The following is an 18906-nucleotide window of genomic DNA, read 5'->3' on the forward strand; positions in this document are numbered from 1 at the left end:
CAAATAAAAAGGAACCAATGATAATGCTTGAACACCTTTATTGTGCAATCAGAACACCCTCCATATCTGTATGTAACTCCAGTAACATCAGCAGACCAATGAGGTAGAGACTTTCAAACCCTAAAAAGCAGCTCAAAAAACATGACGAAAGGAAAAGGGCGACAATAGATCTTTGGAACAGAGCCTTAGATGACAAAAGGGGCAGGAACAGGGTAAGAGGAGATATGCCAGGTTTGGTCGCAACATACTAGCAAAGTTACTTCTACATTCAACAGGGACCAGGCATTTAAGAGAAACACTCCCAATGACAACACTTGTCCTGCTGAAGTACAGACAAAACAAAAAACAGGTGATTAAAAACAAAAAAGTCAACCCTATTCAAGTGCAAATAAAAAAAAAAGTGCAACAGTATATCTTTTTTAAAACTATGTACAACAGACAGTCTCAAGGTCAGGGTTTGTTCAGTGTGATTTACCATTGAATCAGATTGTAAGTGGTAACCTGGCTGTGAATCCAGGAACGGATGGCAAGAAAATGCTGGAGCGCTGTCACAGCTAGGCAGAACAAAGCTTTGACCACCTCATTTGTAGAAAAGAGGAAAAAAAGTTATATAAACCTACAGCCCCATACAACTGTTGTGAGGGATAAATTGGGGCGAAAAAATTAAAAAGCAGTCAAGTAGATATTCTATTAAGTTACCATGTTAGGACTTAAAACCGTGTGTAAAAATGGGTAAAAAACCTGCATAAAAATGTCAAGGTATGCTACTGGATGACTTAATGCCAAACTCACATTTGATAAAGAAAAAAAAAATTGTTTCCTCAAAAGGAGGGTAGGTGACATGGGATGGATGAAATTAATCAAAAGGCACAGTCTGGCATTTGCGCTGAAGGACAATGGGACCTCAAATATATAAAGTGTGGGTACCACACACCCAAAACAACATCACAAAAATATGATTAAAAAAAGCTCTAAAAATCAAGGGTGAGGACTATACATTCCTATGGAGGCCTCAATGCCCTGCCCTGATTTACAGAAGTCATCTCAAGGACTCCCAAACCCTTCAAGTGCCATTAGTGAAAACAAGTAAACAGCAAAAAGAGCAGTGCAATAGTGATTATTCCTAATGTACCCAGGCCCAGTTGAGGGGGGACAACAAGCTCTGGGGATCCTGTGGGGTCACCCCATCCTGCATGACGCCTCAGGGCTCATGTGGAGGGCTTCTGGAGACCCCTGGAGTGTTTGCCAGGCAGCTTAGCTGCAGTCCAGGCTTTTCTGGTTCCTCATGAGGGGCCTGTGGCTGCGGAGCACATCCATCGTGTGCTGCCAGTGCCAGCAGGAGCGGCAGTAGTACTTGAAGCAGGCCTGGAAAGAGAAGTTACATTCAGTCCATTTTGTTTTGAACCAGCGGTTGACGCTGGTTCAGGGATCAGAAACAAAAGTGATCTCTATTGCTTTGGAACAAAAACATTAGATGTGCAAAAATGTGTTGGAAACCCTCTACAAAAAATGAAGAATGCACACATTTGTTAAATAAGTTGTTCCAGATCAAATTGGCATCCACAATTGTTTATTCCATATAAATGAGACTGCTTTTGATTTTCTATTGAACATAATATTGTAAATAAAAGAAAAATGGCATGGACAAAAATTATGGGACCCTTAACCTAATATTTTGTTGCACAACCTTTAGAGGCAATCACTGCGATCAAATGTTTTCTGTAGCTCTCATGATACTTCTAACAGGTGTTTGGCCCACTCCTCCTGAGCAAACTGCTCCAGCGGTCTCAGTGATGGGTGCCTTCTCCAGACTGCAAGTTTCAGTGCTTTCCATAGATGTTCCCCAGGATTCAGATAAGGCCACTTCAGAACAGTCCAATGTTTTGTTCTTATCCATTCTTGGGTGCTTTAAGTTGTTTGGATCATTATCCTGTTGGAGGACCCATGACCTGCCACGGAGACAGAGCTTTGACACCGGCAGTAGGTTTCAGAATGTCTTGAGATTTCACTGTGCCCTGCCCAGATTCAAGGCACCCTGTGCCAGATGCAGCAAAGCAGCTCCAAAACAGTGAAACATGGAGAGCCTTCTCCATGTTTCACTGTAGGTATGGTGTTCTTTTCTTTGAAAGCTTCATTTCTTAGTCTGTGAACATAGAGCTGATGTGACTTTCGGCTCATCTGTCCAGAGGACATTCTCCCAGAAGGATTGTGGCTTCTTCCATGGAGCCCACTTTCGCACGAAAAGTGACAGATGGGGCTATCAGAAACGTACCTATCGTCCCCTTGGAGTTCAGCTTTTATCTCTTTGGCAGTTATCCTTGGATCTTTTTCTGCCATTTGCACTATCCTTCTGTTCAATCTGGGGTTGATTCTCCTCTTGCGGCCACGCCCAGGGAGGTTGGCTACAGTTCCATGGACCTTAAACTGTTGTCACAGGAACATCAAGCTGCTTGGAGATGGTCTGGTAGCCTTTACCATGCTTGTCTATTCCTTTCTATCTGATCTCCCCAGACAACACTCCTTTGTTTTCTCTGGTCCATGTTCAGTGTGGCACACACAATGATACCAAACAGCACAGTGACTACTTTTCTACTTCTTGAATTGGCTAAATGACTGATTACAAGATTGGAGATGTGTGATACTAATTAAAGAAGCAAATTAGTTAGAAAAAATAAATCATTGGATTATAGATATTTCATAGGGGTACCAACAAATGTGTCCAAGCCATTTGAATATCTTTGTAGAATAAGCAATAATTAATCTTTTTACAGCTTCTTTGCTTTATTCTACGACATACCAAAGGCATGCAAGTATACATGATAAAATAGTTTTAAATCACTTTTGAGCACGTCTGTTTTAAAAGTGGTTAATAGCAGTCTTTCATGTTCAAATGTAAATTTTGCCCCTTCCCTGACAAAAGGAAAACACCTATGCAAATGTGGGAGAGGAAACTGTGGGAGGAAATTTAGCCTTTATGGCTCATATCTGTAAAGGTCATTAACACATCATAGGGCACTCTGTTAAAGACATCTATAGTATCGGTTCTTTGTTCTATAGATACAGTGGGGAGAACAAGTATTTAACACACTGCCGATTTTGAGTGGAGAACAGGAGGGCTTCTTAAAGAAAAAGAGCTGGAATTCTTACTGGTTGGTAGGTGATCAAATACTTATGTCATGCAATAAAATGCTAATTACTTAAAAATCATGTGATTTTCTGGATTTTTGTTTTAGATTCCATCCCTCACAGTTGAAGAGTACACCTATGATAACAAAGCATGACTTCTACATGCTTTGTAAGTGGGAAAACCTGCAAAAATCGGCAGTGTATCAAATACTTGTTCTCCCCAATGTATGTGTCCCATACTGAATCATTTAAAATGGTCATTTAGTGTCCTGGGGAAGGGGGCTGGTGGTCCCCTATTGTAACTCCATTCAGCCAGGGTCCAGACTTCATTCAACAGTGTTTTGCATAAAAGACTAATCAATGTTTACTGCAATTGCTGTATTAATAAAAGGTTCAATTTGAGTATGCAGATTTTTCTTCATTTCTGGTCATTCCCCCAACACAAAGCACTCAATGTCAACTCAGATGTCTTCTAGTGCCTGCTAACGAGGTCCATTAATAATAATAACATAATTAAGCCTAGCATTTATTTCCCCCCCCTCATTTCATGGTACCCAATTCAGGATTAATGCCATGCTGCATCACTTCAACCTCATATTCAAGGATTTTCTTGCTAGCCAATTGTGCCTCACTCCATGGGATATCTGGGCTAACCCACAAGAAGGATTAAACTGTTGTGGTGATGCAGCTAACTACAAACAGTACACCTTAGATTCATCAACTACCCAAAAAAATAAGTATGAATTCTGGCGTCACTACTCACACTTCACTACTCACCACTCACAAGCTCTGGTCTGGGGCGGACCCTGCCGCTGTACTAATAAACTACTACACATACTGTTGCCACTGCTGAATGGGCTGTTCTCACCGGGTCTCTGCAGAAGAAGGGCCCTGGCTGGCGGTTACACAATTGGCACGTGGAGTCCTCCAGGTAGGGATCAATCTGAACCTGAGAGAAAATGTATATCATTTTATGGCCCGGTTAACCTTATCGCACACAAGTTTCAAATATCACTTAACGGCCCCCCAGCGTGAGTTATTTTGCAGTACTCGCTCAGATTCTAATTGACTGATTAAAACTATATTAGCAAACTACTACTTGCCATAACTGTTAAGAATTATACTGAATAATTACTGACCAACCGTAAAAAATGGTGTGCTTTTCCTGAGCACAAAAGGTACTTACTTCACTTAACTTGTATCATTAAAACATACCACCTATTGTCTCATAGATAGCAGATAAATGATTAACAAGAGGCTCCCAAAAGTTTGACAAATTATCATTTCTGATTCTTGCATATTTACTAATGGTGAAATATGATAGTTGACATTTTTTTGAAGGTTGAGATTTTATAGCTAATGACTTCTATGCACAGCCATGTTTATTTACATTGCACTGGATTCTGGGAGTCATAAGGGATGTCTGACCAAAGATTTGCTAATCTGTCCAGAAGACTAGCTAATGTAAATGACCATCCAGTCCCAGAGTGACTCATCACCTTTATCTTTGGTTGATTTGAATAAAAATGGCAGCGCCCAAAAACATTAGCTAACTTTGGGTAACATAAATTCTAGAAAGAATTTACACAATGATTTTGACCAGTTGTCAGCTCTCCCAGGACATGGCAAGTTGTTCTAGTCACTAACATCATTTGTTTGAGTCAGACGTATTACGTTCATTTTAGCAAAATATGACTGCTGATGTTGGCTGCGTGTTGGTGCATAAGTAAACCTTCATGTCCCAATATGAACACTTGATACCTCTGTAACTGTTTGTAAATCTACACTATGCACTTAACATTTGACATTGAGGAAATCAAGTTAAACACAGAGCAACGTTTTTGTAAATAAAAGTGGTCTAAAGAGTGATTATTGCGTTACTTGTATCTAGATGTTCTAACAATACGGTTTAATCCCAGCAGTGTGACCGTACACTTCAGGGAACGCACTAGCCTGATCCCAGCAGTGTGACCGTACACTTCAGGGAACGCACTAGCCTGATCCCAGCAGTGTGACCGTACACTTCAGGGAACGCACTAGCCTGATCCCAGCAGTGTGACCGTACACTTCAGGGAACGCACTAGCCTGACCGGTGTGATTGTATGCGTCAAAGGGTTAACAGACTAGCTACTGCATATATCTAAAGTGACAACTTGCCTCAAACAATCTCTCATGGCCCAGTGGTGGTGAGCACCGACCAAAGCGCTCCTTACCTTCTTGGTGAATTTTGTAGTCTTAATCTCCACAAAGGCGGCGCTCACAGCCTTGAGGTAGCTCCTCTGGTTGTTGAAGGTCACACGTCCTGACCCTGCAGGGGGAACAGATGTGTTAACATCCCCTTTATACAAGTAACAACTACACATCGGTCAGGGAGCACAGAACAGAATCATTACGTGCATTACAAAGGCAGGCACCATTTCCTTTTTATATGTTCTGTTAATAAACAGCAAAAAGTCCAGTGGTCAATGATTGAGAACAGTGCCAGGGGACCGGGCAAACCAGCATCAGTCCACCTACCTATGGGGTACTTGTGCTTGTCTGTGTCGATACCAGAGTACATGACCCCCTCAAAGAGGTTGTTCATGATGAAGGCCAGGGCCTCTGCGTTTAGCATGCCGTGCAGCGCGCCTACAAACACCGTCTTACTTGGGACCAGCCGCTGGGACGGGCAGCGCACAAAGTTACTGTCGGCCAGCATCCACGGGATTACCTGCACCTGGGGACACCAACAAGCAAGGAAAAGAGTTCCATTCCAGTTCCATTTTAGTATGAGCCAATGATTATAATAACACAATAATAATAATAATTCTAACCCCTTTGAAGCAGAATACTGAATTAGATTATGATATGGCTGGGGAGCAGTCCAAACTAAACCAATTGACCCAAAGAACCATAAAAAACTAACCGAACATTGCCTGCAGTTAATGAAGCATGTAATATTTCAGCAACATTGATAAGCTGTGTTGTAATGAAACAGGCTGCTTATTGGGACCTGTTCCCATCAAAGAAATGGCTCAGCATTGTGACAACATTTGGTTTGACAGCCGTGTGTCCGTCTTGTCCTCAATGGCATTTATTAAAACAAACTGACAGCTGACTTGACATTCGCCTGAACCGCAATCGCATTCAGATGATATTCTTTCCCTCTACCATGTTTACCCAAAACATTTTAGGTCAATGTTATTTAATAATTCAAGGCCCATTTCTTTGGTTCAGAATGTACTGGGGTGCCTGGACTTGACCTTTCTTAAATACGTTGTGCATTCAAGGCCGATTCCTGTAGATGGGAGTGCAGGTAGGCTATGGACAGAAATGGAATCTAGGAATAGAGGGATTTTACATCCTTACATCCTTGGAGCGCATCCTACGGCTGGACATCTTGTAGTAGTACTCCCTGTAGTCTTCCTGCCGGAGCTGGTCCTGGGTGCAAGCCTGTAGCAGCCCGTGTACAGACCGTTCATTCTCAAACACCAGGTACACATAGCCTGCGAAGACCAGAGTCAGGTGAAGCACGTTACGATTAATAACCCCAGTACACAGCAATGTAATTTGTGGTGATAATGGACTTTATTCTCGGTTAGTGAAAACATGTTCCTCCTAAGATGACGATGTCCAGGGTTTTTTCCCACCAGGAATTGTAACGCTATTTGAACAAGAAAGTAAAGAGGAGTTTTTTTAAACTATCAGTGGGCTGGATTTGAACACTTGCTGTAGATGTGCACCAGACACAGCAGCCTGGACAAAATAGGCCATGCAGGTGGTTTTCTGAAGAACCTTTTTTTGCCACACAAGCAGTTTCCTAACTCATGTGTTGCATCAACACGACAAAAACAAAAAGACCAACAACTATTGGCAAAGATGCAAAGCAGGGAAACTGCTTGCTAGATACAACCATCCTCAGAACACTTTGGAAACCGTTTGATATATTTTTTGATAAACTCCATTAAATGGAGAGGTGTGACAATTAGGAGCCTGAGCTATATAGAGATGTTTATTACCATAATAGCAACCCATTTTCGATAGCAAAAACAAAACAAAAATTTAACTGCAAGAATCTGTCTGTGATTGTGTCTGCAGAGCTATAGTGTGGAATTCTATTTACAGTACCAAATGAGCAGTCTCTCAACCCCATGAGTGCACAGAGCAGAGCCACGTGTGCACATTTCTAATATAATTTACTACTAAGCAATTTACTAGCACAGTTATAGGTTGAATATATTGCAAGAAACAAGAAACCAGACAAGCCTAGTTCAGCCGGCCTGCAATTAGAAGGAATGAATGTTGTTGCCCTGGCTGGATTCGATTTGCGGTGTCCTGTGACAGACTGTCTTTATTCACTAAGCTATTTAAACAGCGGTGTTGCATGTTATACCTGTGTAAAGACGTAGTGTCTGTTTACTTCCTGCTTGTCAAACAAATTAGTCGAAGCTCCACGGTTCTCAAAACTAGTTCCCTACAGTACCTATTAACATCCCAACCAACAACAGGTATAACAGCAACACAACACTACATTCAACACGTTAAATTAGAAAAGAGATAACTGTAGATGGCTAGCTAATAGCTATATAGTACCTACAATGAAAACAATGACTCCGAAATGGTCCTTGTCGGTGCAGTTCATCCATCACAATATAACCGTAAACAGTTATAATATAGCTACAGAAGCTCGTAGCCAGCAAAGTCTTAGCCTATCCTTAACAAATCCTAATGTCTATTTTGTTTGGTTGTTTGGACTCCTTGCCAGGAAGATAAAAGGCTTCCCATCCTGGAGGTTGGGAGCAATTTGAGTTTGGCATAAATGTAGTCATTTCTTTTAAAACTGACTTGCGGTCTCTTATTTTTCTCATGGCCTGTGAGCCGGGTCATGACAGTATTTTACATACAGTAGTTTCAGTTCACAATAAATACATCCATTTAAAATGTAGTAGTAAGTAGGGAACAAGTGTAAATGCATGAAACTGCAGCACTAACAACAAAATGACAGTGTAGATGTTCTATATGGAGGTGTTCGGATACACAGTGGCACTTCCTGCTTCCTGCTACAGCATTCATACTTAAGGACTTAATCAGAATAAAAATGTCAGAGACATAGCCAAAACATCAACTGTTTAGTACACAAACTATAGCCACTACCATTCAGCAGCAGAGGCTGGACCTCTACTGTAGGTACAAAAAAAACTAGTTAGACTTAAAAACAGGATGGCCCCAAAATATAGCAGAGGGGCCTGCAGAGTTTGGGGGGGGGGAAAATGGTGTAAAAATTAGAATGCTTAACATGAAGCAGATTGAGGGCATTAAAATTAATTAAAAATAATAAATAAAACTGTAACATATGGTGGAGTGAGTGTTAAAGTTTGGGCATATATGGCTTCCACTGGAAGGGTCTGGTCTTCACTGATGATGAAACTGCTGACGGCAGCAGTAGGATTAGTGCTGAAGTAGCGAGGAAGATTTCTCTGCTCAGATCCAACTAAATGCCTCAAAGGTCTTTGGACAGCACTTCACCTTGCAGCGAGGCAACAATCCATCCTCCTCCTATTTGGCTCAACTCTTTCAATTTGGTTTAAAACCAAAATGTGCCCAGAGTGGTGCAGTTGTGTTCAGCTTTGGAACTACCACTAAATCAATGTTGTTAACGATTGCTGTTCACAAAATGCAACCGCAAAGCAATGACAATAACATTTCACTGCACATCGTGACATTTCACCTCTCGTTCTGCTGCAAATATTATAGGAGAATTATTTGACACAGCCATCCTTATGTAGCAAAATGTTTTTCAACATTTAATGTGCATTGGAACAACATATTTCTATCCATACATTTGAATGCACAGTATTTAATCAGGAAATGTGGTTGGAAATGACAATATTTTACTTACAATACTAGTAAAAATATTTTACATATGCTTGAGTGTTTAGAAACAAAAAGTGTGCAAAAAGATGAACTAACCCACACGTTGACTACAATAAAAAGGAAATTGGAACATTTGCACATGCATTTTTCCCTGAAATACTGTTCCACTATACTACGGTAATAATTGCACCGAAAAAGTGAGCCATTGAAAAGACCCGAATACATGCCCACGTGCTCTGACAGACCAATGAAGAAAAATTTAAAGTCCTACCGCAGCAGCGTTACCTTTGGGCATATTACCTTTTGGCGGGCAGCGCGGGTGCTTCCCATCCTTACCAGGCCATTCAACACTCAGAGGGCCGTACACACTGAATGTGTTGACTAGGCTGGCTGTGGAGAAACAGATGTCAGTCACAGGAGTTGCCTGGCTACCCAAACGCTGAGTCATCAAAACAAATGTTTATTCTCTGCAGTATGTCCAGCGGTGTCTACCAAGGACTTCTACAATCTGACTGGTTCCACAAACTGATGGGTTATGCCAGAGCTACAGGTTTCTAAAGCAGGGTTTTGAAAGGTTGTCATTCGGTATTGCTCTGATTGGTTACAGACAGGCCAAGTGCTCATTACTTTGTTATACTCAATACCCAGCCACAAGAAATATTAACAACAGTTTCAGACTTACGTAAGAGGTGAACGATAGAGCAATGGGATGATTCAGTTTGAGTTGTCAGGCAATGACAGGAATGGAAATACATGGCGCATCTACAACCATTTTAAACTGAACTAATGTCTCTTATTGGTTTGAAGTGCTGATCCCTTCTCACCTTCGGTCACATCCCAGGGCACGCCTCCCAGGAACACTTTGCAAGAGTACACTGGATTCTTGTAGTTCCTTGGAGGCAGCTGGCCACTCCATGTGAAGGTGGCGTCATTCACCGCTGGAAAGAAAGAAAAATACATATAATACAGATAAGCCATATGATGAAAAACATCAGAAATAGCCAATAAATAACATGAATGTCAGGCAATGGACAACCAATAAAAGAATGGTTGGCAGGTACCTGCAGCCTGTCGGTGCAGGCGAGCCTCTCTCTCGATGCTGAAAGGCCTCTGGTGGCCCTCCAGCAGGTCCCAGCTGGGCCACACCGAAGCTTGGGGCCAGCACTTGGCCAGGGGAATCCCACAGCGGCCCTGGCCCGGGAGGGTGGGGAGATCAGGGCTGAGTGGAGAGGAGTCCTGGAAGTCCAAGGTAGACGGGCCACTGGCTATGCCCAGCCTGTTGGGGTCCCTCTGTTGGACCCGGGGCATCATGAAGGGCGGGGAGATCCGCAGAGAAGACTGAAAAGGGAATACACAAGATTTGGGCCGATGCAGAGCAACACACAGGGCGGCTTTCGCATACAATTGTGGACTTGGATATGTCCATAGAGTTTGATTTTGTTGGTTCCAAGACTATGATCGGTCTGCAAAATCTCACCCTTACAGCTCAATTCTAAACTACGGAAGGTAGCTTCTCAAGAGTGAGACTTTATACTACGGAAGAATCTATCCATTTCCAGAAATATATCTTTAAAAGAAACCTGTCCTAGCTTACCTAACACTTTTGTAGCCATTATAATTTGTGAATTTGCGATAAAACAGGCTTCTGGTTTATGAAGGGTTTTACAAAACTACCTACCTGAAGAATTATCATAATGATCACTCCAGTTAGCAAACATCACATACGGGCTACAGAAACAGTCTCTTGCTGGTGTACACTTTAAATGAAGGGAACGTACAAGCAAAAAAAATGGCATCAAAAATAATAGTTTTTTCACATTTTCCTCCAGAGTTCAAAAGTTGTCTGGATGGGTTTTAAGCATTATTTAAAAAATATAACAGGAACTTAATCAGGAACAAAATAAAAATAACTGACGAGCAACATGGCAATACCGAGGCCTAGTCTGCACCAATCAGAACTCACCAGCAGCTCAGAAAGGTGGTCTGATCCAGAGCTGAAGCCGCTGGTCTCCGAGTCGGCTGGGCTACTGGAGCGAGAGTCGAGAAAGGAACGCCTCTCAATGCGGGTGTTCCCGCCGGGGCTCCGCCCACAGAACCCTGTGTTGCCTGTAGGCTCTAGGGGATGGAAGCCCGGAGGCTTGCTTAGTGGGCTACCCAGCATGCCGAGCACTAGATGAATGGAAAATACACAAGCGCTCATCGTAACCATTGCCACAGAGATTAAGGCTGGTTTACAGAGTACAATCTATTTTCTATTTAGCCATAGAGGGTGGGAAAATACTAATTAATTGGCGGATCCATCCTGATGATGCTGTTATACTTCCAACTGGGTAGTCATGAGGCAATACGTAAAATGAACCAACTCTAAATGGAAATTGCATCAGATCCCATAATGATAATTATCAGTCCCGGTGAAGACAGTATTTTGTACCAGAGTACTACACGACCAATTACAATGACTAACTCGTCACCAAGCTTTGAGGATTTGATTCAGAGAGTAGTATGAGTAATGCATTCTCTATTTAAAAACCAGGAACAAACTGTTCTACGACTACTTACACTGGACTTCATGTTAACCTCAATACACTACAATATGCAACATTTAATCCTAAATTAGTAGGATGAAATGAGTGCTGTAAAAGTTAACATTAATGTTTATTATCCTTGAGAATGGATGAACTACTCCAGAGATCAAGCAAGGCTTGCTTATGCAAGTAGGGTGTGTGTGTGTGTGTGTGTGTGTGTGTCAGTCAATGTCTGGCGCGGAGGAAGAGCATGATGCCTGTTAAAATAAATTAATCTGAACAGTAGAAATGGTTACAATTCATTACATTCTAGGACAGATTTATAAGCAGTTAGTATTCAAATGGGATTTATTTCCAGCCGGCATTGAAGAGCAGGGCTACAATAGTAGCATTAATAGCTTATTTTGTTAATCACCAAAAACAGTGCAGTTTTTTTAACCCCTTACAATCAAAGCATTACTTTTTAAAATATACCTTTAGAAAATAACGTTTTTAAAATGTCCATTGATGGCATTTAACTACCGAATCCTTAGATTGAGGGTTGGCCCTAGGAACACTGGTAACAGAATACATCCCAGGAGTATTAAGAGATTCCATTTCCTCTGGTGCCTAAACTGCCCTGGATGAGTGGAGCCTCCGCCAGGCCAGAAGTAAAACTGTAAACAGTGTGCCACGCCAGAGATGGAAGAAGAAAAAAAAAAACTCTTAGTCATAGCAGAGGATTAGAGACGTGACGAGGCAGAACCTGGGGCTGGGCTGACCCCTTCTGGAAGAGTCTGTTCCTCTCAAGTGCACGGAAATAGGTCTGAATAATCCTGAGCATGAGCTCATAGCTGCCTGCCACTTGAACTACAGACCTTTCTCCATTTACACGTAAAATACAAATGATGTCACTACTCTAAGTTACTCTGGATAAGAACATCTGCTAACAGACTTAAACCCGGAAAAAGAACTCCACGTTTTGTGTGAATGAGGGCTGTGCAGGTGTAGCGTGGCTATGGTACTCACTGGAGGAGCTGGTGTGTGATGGGGGCTCTGTGGCGGTGGATGGATGCTCCCAGCTATCCAGGTTGAGCGACTGTAGCCCCAGGCCCAGCTGTGTGAGGTCAGACAGGCCGCCTGGGAGGGGAGAGACCTGCTCCAGGGCTCTGGAGGTTGAGAAAAGCATCCGGGAGCCCATCGGACTGCCTTTCGCAGCACAGTCCATCTCTAACAAGTCTGGAGAGACAACCATACCAATTGAGATGGGAGAAACACAGATCAACAATAACAGTAGAGGAGACCGTTTTAAAAGGGTGGTAAGTGAGAAAAGCAGCAATTACAGCATATGAACACTAATCCTCAAGTCCAGAGTCAGAGACACACCCCCAATCATTAACTACATACTGTACCCCTGGCCAGCACCCACCGAGGCTACCATGCCTCCCCGTCGGCTTCGTCGCCCTACTAAGCATGTGACCTGAGCTCAGCTGCCCGCGCGCGCTCCTGGGGCCGCCATCCGGTGGCGCGTGCGTTCATCGGCCGGCGTGAGAGATGGGTGGACGAAAGCCTTGTCCCCTCGGTCTCTCAGCAGACTGGGTCTGTGTGTGTGGGCCCCGGCCGTGCCGTCTGTCCCGTCAGTGTCAGCACTGCTGCTGTGCAGTGAGCCGATGTGAAAGAGAGCCTGTCTGAGCGAGTGTTCAAACGCCGACTGGAGTCACAACACTAACAGAGCTCCGAGCAGCTGGACTGGCTCCAGAAACAGCCCCTCCCATACGCCTTAGTCTGGTCTGACTCAGCAAGGTGAGAGAGGCACACACACACACGTCTGATTCCATCCCTACCATTCATGCAATGCTAGAGAAAAAAATTACAAATAAGCCTAGAGGCTTATTCAGAAGCCTCTTAAACAAAATATACATTTTAATCTGGGTGAATATAAATTAAATATAAATTATACACAATTACATTTTAAAGACTCCCATTTAAAAGGGGAGTTGATCTTGGTGAAAACAAGGAAGTATGGTCGTTTTACAATGTTAGTAGAAAACAAAGATCATGAAACAAATCTCGCTGATTTATCTTTTGTATCAATAGAAGTAAATTTACTCAGCAGACTGGCACATCTGCAATTTGCATTTGTCTATATGGGAAACCCACCCTGGTATGAACATTGCAACTAGCTGGCTTTAACATTGCTCAAAATGTTGAAAGCTGGCCGTGTCATCCTATTTTAAACGCTGCTTTAATGTAGGCCAATATCAGCTAAAAATAAAATGACATGTTTTGGGCAGAGAGAAATAGCAAGCTATGTCAGTTTACAGTTTCACAGCAACCTGGATTCACTAGCCAACTGACCACACAGCCCAGCTCCCACACAACCATCAAAATAATGACATTGGATGGCTTTATAAGGCGTCACAGGACCTTGTTCAATTAAACCTGAATCGAGGCAGCCTTCTTCAAGTACTGACCTGATTAGTTTTTAAATCTAGGCAAGATCACTCCAGTGTGCTGACTGATCCCACACCAGAGGGGTTGCTCCAAAGCAAGACATCTCATTGGCTAATGTTTCAGCTCAAGGTAGGGCCAAAAGAAAAGGATCAAATACAAATGTTTTGCGCACATTCATATCAAATCATTTTTGGTAAAACAATTGCAGTGTCACTTTTATGTTACTTCTGGAGGCAGCCATCCAGAGCAGTTATGATAATCCCTTGCAAAAAAATTAAATAACTCTGCCAAACCGCTAATTTCAACCATATTTATTACCAAACACCCCCACACATCAGGTGAACACAGGCTTGAAGATGCACCTACCCACTACTGCTTTCACCCAAGGCTGACTGGATTGGATAATGACAACCCCCCCACCCCCCCCAAAAAGGAACTACTGCTGATCAGAATCACAATTCTATGTGAGCCTTGACTAGTTGTTTACATGAAAAAGCTTTTAACAAGAGGACAACACATTGAATTGGTGACAAATCCTGTTCGGTTTGCACACTCCTTAAACAGTTGTCCCTTCAAGGAGATAAAAGATCTGCCTCGGTCTTGGCAGGAGTCAGTGACGGGATTGGCAACAAGAGCAGCATGAATCAGCATCAGTGTTTTCCCCAAGCTTACTGACGAAAAAGGACCCAGCTGACTGCCATTGTGGTGCCAAAGAGCTGTAGATCGAGCTTTGTGGGAGCATAATGAGAAACAATGTTGATAGATCTTCCTGTACTTATTGTAATAAAAAAGTGATTAATCAGATCCAGTAGATTTGGGTCAGTCATGCACAGCCCCATCTGCCCGCAGACCGATGCATGCAATTCAAATATTAGCAAATTGTATAAAAATACAAAAATTCTGTAAGTTAATAGAGTTGTTAACTTGGCCTCTTGCCTGTCCTTTTGTTTTGGTACATTTTGATTAAGGCTGCTCCCGAATGGATTCAGCCTCGCTCACTGCTTTCTGTAGCGAATTTGCAGCCAGAGGGAAAAAATAAATATAGAAAAGTAAAAAGTTTAGCTTTTGCAAATCATCGATGTTACGCACAAGGAAAGTTACAAATATTGTTTATTGTCTCACTTTAACACTAACATCTTGAGTAAATACAACAGGTCCATGCTGCTCAACACCATAACTAGACATTGAAATGAGGCCATTCAAAAAAAGGAATGATACTGAAAATTATTTGTAGACCAGTCATTCAGCTTAAGAGTACACACCCAAATACACCCATATTAAATCCGACTATTGGAACGTTGCACTACCTACCATAGTTGACACACTAATGTTAATCTTTGTAAGTGCCTTCTGAATGGACATGCTAGTTTTCTACATGGCCAATAAGGACTAGTGATCGTCTTTATGACTTATTCAGTGAAAGGAACCAATCTAGACGGATTTCATTTGAATCAGTAACCCCAGAACGTACTGAAGCCTTTCAGAAAATCATTCATACAAGCCTTTCGTTTAGAATAGGAGGTTGGTGCTGACCTTTTAGACTTGTGTAAAGTATCTTTAAAATGTATGGTTAAAACAAAGTAAATTTATAACCATCAGGCATTGAAAAACGTTCATTTACGACCAGGTCAAGTTGCAGGTTCAACACAATTAGATGGTCAAGTATTTTGCATGACTGCTGCATGGGTAATTATCAGTATTTTCTTTTTTGAAAGCTCTGCAGTTTGAACTAACTGCACATGACTAAGGCCATTGACTGGTTTCCCCTACCTTATGATTCCTGTGTCAAGACAATGATAAATTATATAATGATACATTTCATACAGTATTTAATAGGCTAAATGCAAAATTAACAGTGAGGGGTGACAATATTTCATTTTAAAATTGTGAATGAAGGGCTTTTTCTGAATTGATGACCAATGCAGCACAAATTGTCAAAGATACGGAATGCATCAGAAAGCCCCTTTTGTCACAGACAGTTAAATTGCTATGCAGTAATGCCAACAGTAAACTATAATGATATCAAAACTATCCTTGCCATACTTTAGAATAGCTGTGACTGAGGCTGTGTGTTTTGTAAAAGCCCTTTATATAGCTGTGACAACTGCTGATGTAAAAAGGGCTTTATAAATACATTTGATTGTTTGATTCAACATGTTCCTCACTTGTTTAGACTACTGGCAACAATGCATTTTGCTATTCACTATGGAAATCCTTCCAATTTTATTCTGACATGTTATAGATTTATTTCTTTGTGTGTCAACTATGGTAGGGCAGGTATTTACCTGCACGCGATTCCTGGTAAATAAGAACATAACTCAGAATAGCTTAGATTGTCTTTCAAATCTGAAAAACTGGATCAAATAGCCATCTTTTTCCATTCTATTAATAACTAATTAGTTAAACAAAAACATGATTTCATGTTAATTTGCCGTATTGCAAATTTGGCCACTAAGCAATAAAATACATGTCAGGTTGTCATGTCTTCATGAACTTGCTAAACAAAGGTATTTGTAATTTTGACAGCCATATTAAATAAGTCTATAGAAATTGTGCGGTCAAAATGTATCCAATTCCAAACATTCCTCATGTGAGTATAGGCTTCTGGTGACAATCAACTGAACAACTATTTGGTGAAATATACAATATTGGATCTTTAAAATGTCTACTGATAAATAATCAAGTTTGTTTCATTATCTTGGTGCATAACTTGTCGACAAACTAAGCAAAAAAACAATTCAAATACCCTTTCTTAGTAAGCTACTGTGACTTCACAAACAAATGTCACATTGTTCATTTGGTTTTAAACTATATTAAACTGTTTTAGTAGAAGAGCTGCTATTAGTTAGCGAAGCTATACCTTGTCAAACTTTACTCAATTGCGGAGGTCTCTGTTTTAAATTAGAACTTTGTTTGAATAATCGCGAGTCCAGAAATAATCAAATAACCAGTCTAATAGATCTTTGATTTCAACTTTAATCTCTGATTCGCCATTTTATTCTCTTTTGCAGTTTCATTTCCCATTCCACTGGCAAGTAGTTGCCTACCTACCGGTTCCACATGGAAACAGGATGCTGTATTCACAGTTACTCAACTCCCTCGTTGGGAGGAGGTGTGAGTGAGAGCGAGGCTCACACAACTCGCAAAAAAAAGTTTGATAAATGAAGAAAAATGGTTCACACTGGCGTTTGAGAAAATAATTAAAGGATGAAAGGTTTTTGAAGGTCAGGTTGGTATGACCAATTAGAAAAAAAAAGGTCTGGAGATCTGTGGCTATTTTTTTCCACCTCCAATTTCATGATGTCCAACTCCTGAAAACAGCATAACTGCCCAGTAGGGGCGAGCCAACAACCACAATTAAGCTTGCTGGCACCCGACCAACCATAAGTAGTCGCTAGAGTGCTACATGACAAGGCAACCCCACCAGACATCCCTTCCATCCCCGGTGGATGAGGCTGAGCCAATTTGCCTAACCCCCTCGGGCAATGTTAGTATGCAACGGACAGAATTCGTGGTGTTGACTAATAGCCTCATACTTTGCTCCGTAAATAATCTTACATTTAAAAATCTACAGTGAACATATCTACTTAATTCTTGACAAGACAATATATTACTTAATCTATATGCATTGTTAAGAGTTACCTGACAGTTCTTGGTCCCTCTTTCCTGTATGGTTTTTAGGTGTAGTGCACACCCCAGTGAGGTCCAGAGAGTTGCCCAACATTGTGTTCATTCGTCGGAAGATAGCAGCATTGCTGCATGTGGACAAGGCATGAGAGCCGGTTTTCCAGTGGTCATGGAGCCGCAGGTCTTCTTTCTAATTGCATTATAAATGTATAACAGACAATACTTATATGCACACACTTGCCAACTGTAGCCCACGTAATTTATCATAAACTCTAGTCATTTGTCAACTTCATTGGCTTGAATTATTTTTTCCAGTTACTTTATTAGACAAAAACAGGTCAGTCAAATCATTGCTATATCCTTGAGTAACTCTGCAGTTATATTCGAAAATAGGTCCACAAACAAATTATTAAACTGTTAAAAGCTTCCTGGTAAAGTGTTAGGGATATACACGTGGAAATTGTTTCATTGAAATAATATTTACAATGCCTAGCTTGGCCGTTGCGTAAAGAAACGAGGCTAAAAATGCTAAACCGTAATTGTATATTCGTTCGGTCGTTGAACAACTGAGGGTTATTGTAAAAGACAAGCGCTATATATAAAATGCTACTTACCAGAGAAAATGCCATATTATTACGCGAAAGGCCGCCAAAATGTGTTAAATATCTGTTGTTTTACTCGAACCAAACAATATTCTAATTAGACAACTTTTTCGAAAACTTTTTAGACCCCCAAATCAAGGGTCATGATTAGGAAAATGTGCGTCAACTTACCGGTTCACTGCAGGCGGGGTTATTACTGTGACATGGCACCTCTGTAGATGGGTGAACGGACCTGCAAATCATTTTCAATTTATTACCATGGAATAAAAGTTATCCTAGTTTCATAAATATGACAACTGTTTAATTGCCCCATGTAAACCTCTTCAATTTAATTTCCACGCAGGTATTAAGCTATTTTATGCGAAATCACGTTGGCTACTCATGCACGGGGTCATTTCGAGAACAGACATGACGTCATACATCGTATCTAAATTAGATCGCCACAAATTTGTATTACACAGCCACCGGGTCACATACCACAGACAAAAATTCTAAATTGTTTGAAAAAAAGAGTGTATGGTTAGGTAGGAGGACACGACTGTAGTTAATGTTAGGTTTGAATCACATTTTAAGACGATAGATTTGAGAAACTGTCAGGTTTATGATTGTAGCTGTAGAAGTGACGATCCCACTAGATACATTGTACATGACAAAACAGGAAGTCGCTGTAGCTTGTAGACACCGGGTAGATACCGCGATCTTTGAAAAAATCAACTTAGAAGAGTTTTGTTCCCAATCTC

General features: G+C 41.3%; 1 protein-coding gene across 1 annotated transcript; it reads right to left on the reverse strand.

The window, feature by feature from the left end:
* Positions 1-21: 21 nt before the first annotated feature.
* cpeb1a (cytoplasmic polyadenylation element binding protein 1a) lies at positions 22-18650 on the reverse strand. Its single transcript, XM_010884332.4, has 13 exons — positions 18644-18650; positions 18338-18398; positions 17580-17754; positions 12513-12722; positions 10943-11148; positions 10041-10317; positions 9804-9917; positions 9265-9369; positions 6475-6611; positions 5644-5842; positions 5340-5434; positions 3995-4075; positions 22-1365 (listed from the first exon to the last, which is right to left on the reverse strand). Exons 3-13 carry the CDS (start codon positions 17668-17670, stop codon positions 1255-1257), a joined length of 1626 nt encoding a protein of 541 aa, XP_010882634.2. The 5' UTR covers positions 17671-17754; positions 18338-18398; positions 18644-18650; the 3' UTR covers positions 22-1254.
* Positions 18651-18906: the final 256 nt, after the last annotated feature.

This window comes from Esox lucius, chromosome 19, assembly GCF_011004845.1.
Source record: "Esox lucius isolate fEsoLuc1 chromosome 19, fEsoLuc1.pri, whole genome shotgun sequence".
Lineage (NCBI taxonomy): Eukaryota > Metazoa > Chordata > Actinopteri > Esociformes > Esocidae > Esox > Esox lucius.